Consider the following 12646-nt stretch of genomic DNA (forward strand, 5'->3'; position numbering starts at 1 on the left):
AGTACTATCAATATAAATCTGCTTCCTGTGTGACTAATTCACCGTCATATTACAAACTTAATCACAACATATTCAACACATTCTTGAGTCCATTAGTCGCAGTTCACACCAAGTATATTACTCGTTTCACACCAAAACTTACAAAGAACAGCAATTTTTGACGAAAGGAAAATTATCCTTTCCATTTAGGTCAAAAAAATGGATTCTGGGCTCTTAGTGAGGCACTGACTCGAAGTCCAGTGGTAAGGCGATCCAGCGTTAGGAAAAGATAAGATGATAAATCAATAGAGAACTGAGAAAACCCACATGATAAAATCACAGTGTAAGATATTTTTTTTTCTTCTTTTCCGTGTACTACTGAAAAAGATCTCGGGCGGAAATCGAAATTCTGTTTCACTGATAAGTGTCTAGTACACTTCGATGAGTCGTCATAGTTTACTATCTTTAAGGACTTAATTAAGTGATACTGATACATCCCATTTTCCTAGAGTTCTCTCTCTCTCTCTCTCTCTCTCTCTCTCTCTCTCTCTCTCTCTCTCTCTTCCGGTTCCTTTCTCCCAGTGTTTCCATTTCATTCATTCTTTTCTTCCCTGTTACATCGATCATGACAAAATCACGGAGACTGGAAGGAAACCAAAATGCACTTAAGATCTACACGGACATCGCAAAGACATTTAACAAATACGATCAGGGAGTGATAGCATATAATATGTGTACCACCATGTACTCACGTGTGTCACTGATGTGTCCCTGGAGTGCCTGGCTGGGGAGTGTGTGTGCCATGATGTACAGATGTAGGATGAGGAGGGGAGCGTCCTGCACCAGTGCCAGCAGCAGCTCGACGTTAGAGGCATCCCTCTCAGCGTGGATCCAGAGAGCCAGGTAGCCGCCTCGGGCACACACACCTCCTGTCCTCACTGAGCACGCTGCAACACAGGTGTTGTATTGTCAGAATTCTTACCTGTGTGTTGCTATTATTCACCGTCCTCCCTCACCCCTTTCAGTTCTCTCAGCTTTGGTGAAAAAGACAAAAACTGCAGAGGAACTTAATGAGATGTTCTTTCTGTGGACTGGCTTCTTCGGTCAGTGACTGTCTGAATAACACTGTCTACAGACTTACTGTCTCATTACCTTCCTTTCTGCATTTGTATTTTTGTTTCATTATGTGTGGGCTTTCAGCCATTTTTCTTCGTCTTTCATGATTATTCAACTTCTTCCCTTCTCTCGTTCATATCTTACAACTTTCCTCTGCAGAGAATGACCATTAATTGTCAAACATAACACAAGTTTCTAGAAGGAGTTTTTAACTGGGAGACGTTTCGATCTATCACGATCTTTACCACGTCATACAGAGGGTAAAAACTGTACACATGTACACACTGCGTATGTTCATACACAAGAGTGACTGACGCATCTGTAGTTCTTTAGGAACCTTTGTGTTACGCAGTATGCTACAGTAAAATTTATATAAGAAATAACGCTCCATATGTCATTTTCCGGGTTTGTACTGAATCCGAACGCGTATTATTCCCGGGTAGTTAGAGTGGCCAGGAGACAGGAGCAAATGAGGTGTGGTGAGTGTCAGTCGGTGGAGCACAACACTTGTAACAAGTTGTCCTAATACATCACGGTGTGTTTAGTAGGGATGGTATTTTTTGTAAGTTTATACCATATATTATTTTATTGCTCTCATGTTTATTTGTAAGGCCGTAGTATGCAGAGGCCTGTTTATGCGAGAGTACTGTATGGTGTTTTGCCTGCTGGTAATTAGTCTACCAGACAAGTGAAGACGTGGGTGTGTATGTCATGGTGCCTCCCTGATGATTTATTGTGTTTATTAGTAGCAGTGTGCTAGTGAGCTAATGTGAACTGGAGTGTGGTGGGTGTTTTGGGAGTAGATTGTAAATTGTACGTAAGTTCCTATTATATTTTGTATAGGTGAGTTTTTGTGTCCATCCTTATACAACGTTAATTATTTGCACTACTGCTTAATTTGTATGAGTACATGATGACTCAAGGTTTGCTGTGTTTTCACAGTAATTTTATAACCCCTAGACAGCAGTGTGAGCAGCCTTTAGGATGTCAGGAACATTTTAAGTTATGACATGAAAGTTGTTAGAACTTTGTCACCTAAAGTACTAATATACCAAACCACTGGTACATGGCATATGACAGGCACAGTCTTGGCAATGAAGTCGCACAGAAAATATATATATATATATATATATATATATATATATATATATATATATATATATATATATATATATATATATATATATATATATATATATATATGCAAGGAATTCGCAAGAGCAGGCGAAATATACACAAACAAGAATTTATATGAAGGAGACGCTTAGGAATGGCAATCTGGTTGGAGCAGCATTATTATTACAATTATTATTAAATGTACTTAGGGGGCTTTCTTCGGGCTGATGGAGATTATGGGGCTTCAGCTCCCCCTTGCTGCCTCTGCCCCCTGCCACTAATGCCATGAGATAACTCAATACCAGTAAAGACTTTTCAACTTCCTCCCTTAATATAGGAGAAATTAACAACCCTGTCATTAAGAAGGAAATTGATTCGTTTATGAAAGAAATTTGTGATTATCCGAAAAGGCGTTTTCCGACATATGTGAAATTTCAGCTGCAGTATGGATATAAATAACGGAATTGAAGTTACACTGCGGAGGAACATAAATAACTTTTAAATCGTACTTTAAAGGGAGGAATTGAGCAAAATCGTAATAAAGAGGCCCACGTCAGAGTATACGCAGCAATTTCTAGCCACTTGACTGATGAAACCCTCGCTAGGTAATCATGAAGTCAATCTTGCCACATCGTGAGCACAAGAGAAAGTCAAACTTCGTCTGTGTCTTCCGTTCATAAATTAGACATACGTGCAACACTTGGGTATCTTTACTGAACAAAAACATTCCATTAATAAAGATACCCAAGTGTCGTACATGTGTCTAATTTATCAACTTGTCGATTCTGTGAACCATTTATCTACGTATCGTCCGTTACTGTTCCACAGGCTCCGATAGGGTATCGGAACCTACTGACCGGGAAGGACTGATCCCATATACGTATTTTGTATAAATGATTTAGAAAACCAACAAGTTGATAAATGAGACACTTGATAAATGAACATGTTTCATCAGCCAGTGGCTTCTTCAGTCCAGTAGAGAGAAGAACGGTGAAAGATGAGGAGTTTGAGTTCATCAGTCCCCCAGCCTGGAGTCAATGTGTATCAGATCCCAAATAATAAAGTCACTTTATGGTAGCTAGAAGCACTCACCAACAACCCTCATTCAGGAAAGAAATCTTATGGCGACTTTTCAGTCCCTCTTGAACTATTGTCCAATCAAAACTGTTCTGACAATGGCCCAGGAGGGACCGAAACGTCATCACTAAGGTTCCTCTTAGACGTTATACCTAGTACGTGTGCGTTGAACCTCTTCGTGAGTCATATCACACCATATAACTTCATTTCATTAAACACTTTATGCTGTTGGTAGTAATGCTAGAGGAATGGGGATGAGGTTCACTGATGCTGGTGAGGGGCTCTTGATCTAGGGAATAATTGGATTTATACTCCAGTTCCCTGAATTAAGCCTGAGTACCTCCCCCCCCCCACAGGCACTGTATAATCCCTACGGTTTTAGCGCTCACATGATAATAATAATAATAATGAGGACGAAGACCATCATCCCTGGATGGATGGAATACGAATGTTGACTGTGTTTCCTGGATGGATTTTACACGAACGATAGCTGTCTGCATCCTTGAAGTGACTGTCCTCTGACAGCATGACGACAATAGTGTAAGAAGATAATTAAACCTCAGTACTAGGATGAAAACGGTTGTGTACGGGGACATAACCGCTCCTTTGTAATAGAGTAAGTAATTCTGTAAGATAAAAAACGGTGTTCAGTAGGGAGGTAAGCTGCAAATTGGGTAGCAATGAATTTCTAACAGCTAACTTGTCTAACGGGCATAAACTAAGTTTTACCTATTAGCGTAAATTTTATAATTAAAAATAATAGTGTTAGGTAAAAGGACACAAGTACAACTAATGCGACATTTTATTGTGGCAACATTTCGCTCTCCAGGAGCTTTGTCAAAGTTACCTGGAGAGCGAAACGTTGCCACAATAAAATGTTGCATTAGTTACACTTGTGTCCTTTTATCTAACATATTGTTGGTAATTCTACCAACATTAATACAAAACTAATTGTGTTTATAAAAATAATTGTTCATAAAAAGCTACTTAAACAGTACGAAGGCGCCGTGGTTCAGGCGGAATTTCTGACGTGAAGTACCTGAAACTGGTCTCTTGCTGGTGGCTGCGGAGCTGCGACTGAGACGGGTAGAGGACCTCCTACTGGGGCTGTCTTTGTGTGTGTCACTGTGGTCCTGGGGAGTGGAGACCAGAGCTGCCTCCATCACCTCGTCCACTAGAGCCTCCTGCAGCGCCGTCTCCGCCGTACTCTTGGTCCCGTAGTAGATGATGTCAACTTGCCTGGAATCATGGTCAGTATCAACGCTTTTGTATCCTGTAGCATGAAAATTGTCCTTCAGGTTACAGCTACACTGAGTGTGTCTTACTGGTGTATCAGAGGAACTCTGTGAGACTTCAGCTGTAGGTAAAACACATAGGCAACAGTTAGGCAACTTTATTCCGAAACGTTTCACCTACACAGGAGGCTTTGGAATAAAGTTGCCTAAGTATTGCCTATGTGTCTTACCTACCAACCTATCGGTATTATATACCATTTTGATATTCACTTCAATTGTAATTTCAGCATATTACTAATGGACTCAAATTACTTTGTAGTAAATAACTGTCGATAAATAAACAGAAGAGTGGACGAGGTGGCTCACGGTCTGGGCAAAGATGATAACATAGGAAGTATATTCATATATTTATGTTGAGTAATTTGTTTATTTTTGGAAATTATTATTGGGTCGAATCTCAACAATCCTGAACCATTGTTAATGATTTGATCTCAGTGACATTTAATGTTAAATTTAGTAAAAAACGGATGAAAAAGACAAGTTACCTTGTTAATTTTTAAATACCATTACGAGTGGTCAAACTCAGTGCTTGATAAATATCACCTGTGACTTCCCCACTTTCAACAGAGTCCAGGTGTTGTTCGACTCATGATGAATATTAACTCATTTAATCCAGAAATAAACACAATCATGGAATTAACTACAGACAGTAATCAACATTTTAAACGAAATATTTTTTAGTCTGTTTCAGTTACCTAGACATATTTGCAAGATTTTTATTACATGACAAAATAAACAGGTTTTCTCGAGAATAAATTTGTCTTGTAATTAGTCTGTTGTAATTTTTTTTATAGCTGTTTTAAAAGGATAATCAATAAACGTTAAGGGATACTGCAGTTTAATAGTAATCTTATCAGTTTTCATGTCTACTTCATCAATATATTCAAAATGGCAGAGATGCACTGCTCTCGGAACGCGAGTCATCTTCCATCAATATGGCTAGAAATATATAAAAAAAAAATTACAAAAATAACAAAAAAAAAAAAATAATAAAAAAAAACTTAATGTTTTGCTTCAATGGTGAATTTAATGGGTATCTAGGGGAAAAAAGCTATAGAAAGATTTATATGTCAGCCAAACACCAGAACGTAGTCAACATTCCTGAACCACTTGGTATTATTTGGTTGTATTTCCTTACGAATGTTTGTACCAAAGAATTCCATTTATAAGTTTACTCAAAATGAGTGTTAAGGATTGTCCATAGTCCAGTTTTGTTCAACCTAATGATATTGACTCAACACGAATTTTTGCTATTTTTTAGGCCGATGGGGAGTTGTCATCAATTAATATAATTGGATTAATAAGCCCACCAGTGGGCGACACGTCTGCTAATGAAACTTTACAATAATCGTTGAGGTCATTGAGGACTTTTCTCAACAAAGCAATAATATCAAAACTAATTTTAAATAATTGTAAATGTGAGCACCTTGTAGCATGTTTTCAGATGATGTGTGATGAAACAATCAAATTTATTCGTTATATTTTAGTCAAGTCTGTTGGTTGTTGACTGTTTACAAGCTGTTATTAATAAGACATATGTGCAACATTGGTATCTTTTTTCTGCAACATTCCACCTGTGACTGTGTCTATTGCATCTGCTTGCTTGCGTTGTCTACCGTTTATAATAGGATGCAATCATTTATGTTTTTTGTTAGTATCTTCTGTCAGGATCAGTCAGCCTTCACCTGAGGACTGGTGCCTGGATCAGTCAGCCTTCACCTGAGGACTGGTGCCTGGATCAGTCAGCCTTCACCTGAGGACTGGTGCCTGGATCAGTCAGCCTTCACCTGAGGACTGGTGTCAGGATCAGTCAGCCTTCACCTGAGGACTGGTGCCTGGATCAGTCAGCCTTCACTTGAGGACTGGTGCCTGGATCAGTCAGCCTTCACCTGAGGATTGGTGCCAGGATCAGTCAGTCTTCACCTGAGGACTGGTGCCTGGATCAGTCAGCCTTCACCTGAGGACTGGTGCCTGGATCAGTCAGCCTTCACCTGAGGACTGGTGCCTGGATCAGTCAGCCTTCACCTGAGGACTGGTGCCTGGATCAGTCAGCCTTCACCTGAGGACTGGTGCCTGGATCAGTCAGCCTTCACCTGAGGATTGGTACCAGGATCAGTCAGCCTTCACCTGAGGACTGGTGCCTGGATCAGTCAGCCTTCACCTGAGGATTGGTGCCAGGATCAGTCAGCCTTCACCTGAGGACTGGTGCCTGGATCAGTCAGCCTTCACCTGAGGACTGGTGCCTGGATCAGTCAGCCTTCATCTGAGGACTGGTGCCAGGATCAGTCAGTCTTCACCTGAGGACTGGTGCCAGGATCAGTCAGCCTTCACCTGAGGACTGGTGTCACGATCAGTCAGCCTTCACTTGAGGACTGGTGCCGGGATCAGTCAGCCTTCACCTGAGGAATGGTGCCACGATCAGTCAGCCTTCACCTGAGGACTGGTGTCAGGATCAGTCAGCCTTCACCTGAGGATTGGTGCCAGGATCAGTCAGTCTTCACCTGAGGACTGGTGCCTGGATCAGTCAGCCTTCACCTGAGGACTGGTGCCTGGATCAGTCAGCCTTCACCTGAGGACTGGTGCCTGGATCAGTCAGCCTTCACCTGAGGACTGGTGCCTGGATCAGTCAGCCTTCACCTGAGGACTGGTGCCTGGATCAGTCAGCCTTCACCTGAGGACTGGTGTCAGGATCAGTCAGCCTTCACCTGAGGACTGGTGCCTGGATCAGTCAGCCTCCACTTGAGGACTGGTGCCTGGATCAGTCAGCCTTCACCTGAGGATTGGTGCCAGGATCAGTCAGTCTTCACCTGAGGACTGGTGCCTGGATCAGTCAGCCTTCACCTGAGGACTGGTGCCTGGATCAGTCAGCCTTCACCTGAGGACTGGTGCCTGGATCAGTCAGCCTTCACCTGAGGACTGGTGCCTGGATCAGTCAGCCTTCACCTGAGGACTGGTGCCTGGATCAGTCAGCCTTCACCTGAGGACTGGTGCCTGGATCAGTCAGCCTTCACCTGAGGATTGGTACCAGGATCAGTCAGCCTTCACCTGAGGACTGGTGCCTGGATCAGTCAGCCTTCACCTGAGGATTGGTGCCAGGATCAGTCAGCCTTCACCTGAGGACTGGTGCCTGGATCAGTCAGCCTTCACCTGAGGACTGGTGCCTGGATCAGTCAGCCTTCATCTGAGGACTGGTGCCAGGATCAGTCAGTCTTCACCTGAGGACTGGTGCCACGATCAGTCAGCCTTCACCTGAGGACTGGTGTCACGATCAGTCAGCCTTCACCTGAGGACTGGTGCCGGGATCAGTCAGCCTTCACCTGAGGAATGGTGCCACGATCAGTCAGCCTTCACCTGAGGACTGGTGTCAGGATCAGTCAGCCTTCACCTGAGGACTGGTGCCACGATCAGTCAGCCTTCACCTGAGGACTGGTGTCAGGATCAGTCAGCCTTCACCTGAGGACTGGTGCCACGATCAGTCAGCCTTCACCTGAGGACTGGTGTCAGGATCAGTCAGCCTTCACCTGAGGACTGGTGCCACGATCAGTCAGCCTTCACCTGAAGACTGGTGCCTGGATCAGTCAGCCTTCACCTGAGGACTGGTGCCGGGATCAGTCAGCCTTCACCTGAGGACTGGTGCCGGGATCAGTCAGCCTTCACCTGAGGACTGGTGCCAGGATCAGTCAGCCTTCACCTGAGGACTGGTGTCAGGATCAGTCAGCCTTCACCTGAGGACTGGTGCCAGGATCAGTCAGCCTTCATCTGAGGACTGGTGCCGGGATCAGTCAGCCTTCACCTGAGGACTGGTGCCAGGATCAGTCAGTCTTCATCTGAGGACTGGTGCCGGGATCAGTCAGCCTTCACCTGAGGACTGGTGCCAGGATCAGTCAGCCTTCATCTGAGGACTGGTGCCGGGATCAGTCAGCCTTCATCTGAGGACTGGTGCCGGGATCAGTCAGCCTTCACCTGAGGACTGGTGCCGGGATCAGTTAGCCTTCACTTGAGGACTGGTGTCAACTTCAGTCAGCCCTCACCTGAGGACTGGTGCCGGGATCAGTCAGCCTTCACCTGAGGACTGGTGTCAGGATCAGTCAGCCTTCACCTGAGGACTGGTGCCAGGATCAGTCAGCCTTCATCTGAGGACTGGTGCCGGGATCAGTCAGCCTTCACCTGAGGACTGGTGCCAGGATCAGTCAGCCTTCACCTGAGGACTGGTGCCGGGATCAGTCAGCCTTCACCTGAGGACTGGTGCCGGGATCAGTTAGCCTTCACCTGAGGACTGGTGTCAACTTCAGTCAGCCCTCACCTGAGGACTGGTGCCAGGATCAGTTTGCCTTCACCTGATGACTGGTGTCAACATCAGTCAGCCCTAACCTGAGAACTGGTGTCAACATCAGTCAGCCCTTACCTGAGGACTGGTGCCAGCATTAGTCAACCCTCACCTGAGGACTGGTGCCTGGAGGAGGAGATGGGCTGCCACACGGAAGGTCCACACGTAGTTGGGTACTCTGGGGTGTCGTGGGCTGTACTGGGGTTCACAAGAACGCTCGTCGAACCAGTACCAGTAGAGGCTGAACCCGTTGGCCACGACCATGGGCAGAACTGAGGATGAGACCGAAATTTTATGTTGCAAGAGAATAAATCAAGCATATTAAGCATATTTTGTATGTGGCGAGTCACCATATACTCGTGTGGTTTCCATCATTAAATGACATTAGCGTTATACTGTGATAGTTTGATGGCATGGAGTTCGGAGAAGTGTGTAGTTAGTACTTGAAGACATGGAGTTCGGACAAATAGGTTGTGAGACACATTTACGAATATGTCTTACAAATGCCATGTACATGTACAGTACTTCTGAGATTTTGTTGAATAAGTGATGAAAATGGATTACCAAAAATGTGTTGTTTATATATATATATATATATATATATATATATATATATATATATATATATATATATATATATATATATATATATATATATATTATATATATATATATATATGTGTGTGTGTATATATATATATGTATATATATATATATATATATATATATATATATATATATATATATATATATATATATATATATATATATATATATATATATATATATATATATATGTGCAATAAGATCACAGTAAACAGGTGATTTCAGAATATGCAAAACAACCACTCTGAAAGAATAGAGAAATTCCAAGCGCTTTCGTGACTACTCACATTATTGATAATGTGAGTAGTCACGAAAGCGCTTGGAATTTCTCTATTCTTTCAGAGTGGTTGTTTTGCATATTCTGAAATCACCTGTTTACTGTGATCTTATTGCATATATATATATATATATATATATATATATATATATATATATATATATATATATATATATATATATATATATATATATATATATCTATATATATATAATTAATTGTGATCTGAAAAGCCAAAAAGAAAAAGGGAAGAGAAAGATAAACGAGAAGAGAAAGATGGAAAAGGAGGAGGCTGAAAAGGAAGAAAAAGAGGAGAGTGGTGAGAGAGTAGTAAGTGTAGATACTGACGCAGTAGCAGAAGGGCTGCAAGGAACCAGTTCTTGGAGGCTGGGTCGTCGCGCATGTAGTAAGCTACCAGGACGTCGGAGACCAAGTCGAAGTAGAAGGTAATGATGGAGATGATTCCCGTCAGAGCGTCGAGCCAACCAAACTCCAGCGTATCTTCTGGCTGTGTCAGGTAGTTGATCCCCTGCAAGAGGTCACGTCAAGTCAGCAATCTAAATAAATAATCTTGGTTAAATCCCCCAAAAATGTTCAGATTATCGTTGTCGTTTGTTCTTTGTCGATTATTATATGTATGTATTTATACTCAACCTGTTTGTGTGTGTGTGTGTGTGTGTGTGTGTGTGTGTGTGTGTGTGTGTGTGTGTGTGTGTGTGTGTGTGTGTGTGTGTGTGTGTGTGTATTAATTAATGGAGATTTATGAGTTCAAAGTGAACTCCTCTGAACAGAATGTTTACCGGTGTTTTTGAGTCTCTGTTTATTTGATTTTTCTTACAGTTTTTCACAGAAGATCACCAAGTACTGCAGGTGATGCAGCGAATCTTAATATAGGATGTAAAATATATTCTGGAGTCACGATTAACTAGAAATCTGAAGCCAAGTTTACAATACCGACAAAATGATGAATTAAACATGTGTAAATATTGTAAAAGTATCTCATTCTTCATATTACAAGTTTGTAATAATTTGGTGTATTTGAAAATTTCGAAACCAAATAGTTGGCTTTTTTTTTTTTACTGTGGATTGTGTCCTCAAAATAGTAAATGATTCTTATTCATTTTAATTTATCTGTGATGATGAATAAGACCCGTGTACAATATCTGGGTATCCACTTTGTAGAAGTTTCGCCATCCAGTGGCTTCATCAGTACACATACAGGCTGAGGGACTGATTACCTCAAACTCCTTCTCATCTTCCACCATTCATCTCTGTACCGGACTGAGAAAACCACTTGTTGGCGAAACGTTTCCACTATAAAGATTCCCTATGTTGTAATTCTTCAACATGACAGTTTTGTAAACCATTTATATCATACCTCTAATAATGACCATCATTATCATCGACAAAATCGATGGGTAATTATCGAGTCCATTTTTTTCAACAGTTACACGAGCATTATCGTGTCTGCTAATGTAGCAAAGCTCATTAAACTGTCACGGACATTATTTTTCTACCTAGATTGTCTTCGTTAATTTAGGTAAGAGGTTGATGGTGTCACGCGAGCTGGGTGGGCGAGGGAGAGCTCTGACGAGGACAGTCATGTGTGGGTGGGAGAGGAAGTGTTTGTGAGAGAGAAAGTTGCGAGGGGCACTTCTAGCTTCTGTTACTGGAATTGCCAACAGTGTAACTTTACATTATCTATTTAAAAAAAAATTCTTCACTTATCTGTGTGTTTACATAAAGGCGAAGGGGAATACTAACACGCTAATTTGGCAAAAAGATCGTTGCAAAATAAGCTAAATCGACAATATATACTCATATATTGGGTTAATGTCTGTCGACCACACGAGGGTCATCAAGGGTTATGGGTGCATGTCACTTCTACTCCACCAATCAAGGACACATTAACTCCTTATAGACATGTAATGGTTATAATCATAACCATAATTTTTAAAGCGACATACAGCAAGCCTGTGGAAGGCCTCGTTCAGATAACCAAAAGTTCCAGTGGCAGGTCATCATATGACTAAAACTCGCGTCAGGAAACACTTGTCCTGTTTCCTGACAACCTTATTTAACCTAAGGATACATTAAACACTGAAATACGGATCAAAGCACACTCAGTAAGAGGTATACACCCCACAGCGTATATGTACTCAAGATATGTACTCTGAGTGACTCTGAATGTACACACCCTTGTGGGGAGGTATTAGGTCCCCCATCTCATGTTTCATCATAACTACCTAGAAGCGAGTAATTAGCTGATGTAGGACAGGCAGTAATTAGTGAGGCCTGACCTCATGCTGGATCATAATTACGCAAGCCTCCAATTATTCGCAGAAAAGTAACCCTCTCACATTATTTTCAGATTACTGATCCAATGTTCAGTGCACTGGAGATGCCTTGGTCTTACCCCATCGTCAGAAACAACGACTGGCTGCTACTCCAGTGTTTACCACGTCCTTAACTGTATTCCCAGTACTTCACTACACTGAGATTATCATGAACTGCATCTTTAGTCTTGCTGTTGAAGCTTAGAGCTCTTGTGGGTCAAGTTTATGTAGCGTAGTGAAGGTAAGACCGGACCTTCCGTCCTGTGATGCTGAGATACTGCTTCCTTCCTTCCTTCACATTTTCCATACTTCCTTCCTTCACTGTTTCTCTGCTTTCTTGGTCCACTACTTCCCCGCTTTACTCTTTCCATGCTTTACGGTTTCCATAATTCCTTGCTTCGCTGATTCCTTGCTTCATTGATTCTTTGCTTCACTGATTCCTTGCTTCACTGATTCCTTGCTTCATTGATTCTTTGCTTCACTCATTCCTTGCTTCACTGCTTCCTTGCTTCACTGC

The 12646-nt window shown here is 42.2% G+C and overlaps 1 protein-coding gene across 1 annotated transcript in view; it reads right to left on the minus strand.

The window, feature by feature from the left end:
- The window catches only part of LOC128698899 (uncharacterized), an 85072-nt gene that overhangs the window by 12874 nt on the left and 59552 nt on the right, over positions 1–12646 (minus strand). The window contains exons 4-7 of the mRNA XM_070096954.1: positions 10142–10322; positions 9023–9182; positions 4328–4527; positions 732–926 (exon numbers count right to left, since the gene is read on the minus strand). Of these exons, the coding sequence (XP_069953055.1) occupies positions 732–926; positions 4328–4527; positions 9023–9182; positions 10142–10322 (736 nt within the window). The remainder of the gene's footprint in view (positions 1–731; positions 927–4327; positions 4528–9022; positions 9183–10141; positions 10323–12646) is intronic.

The sequence above is a fragment of the Cherax quadricarinatus genome, chromosome 55 (assembly GCF_038502225.1).
Source record: "Cherax quadricarinatus isolate ZL_2023a chromosome 55, ASM3850222v1, whole genome shotgun sequence".
In the NCBI taxonomy this organism is placed as follows: domain Eukaryota; kingdom Metazoa; phylum Arthropoda; class Malacostraca; order Decapoda; family Parastacidae; genus Cherax; species Cherax quadricarinatus.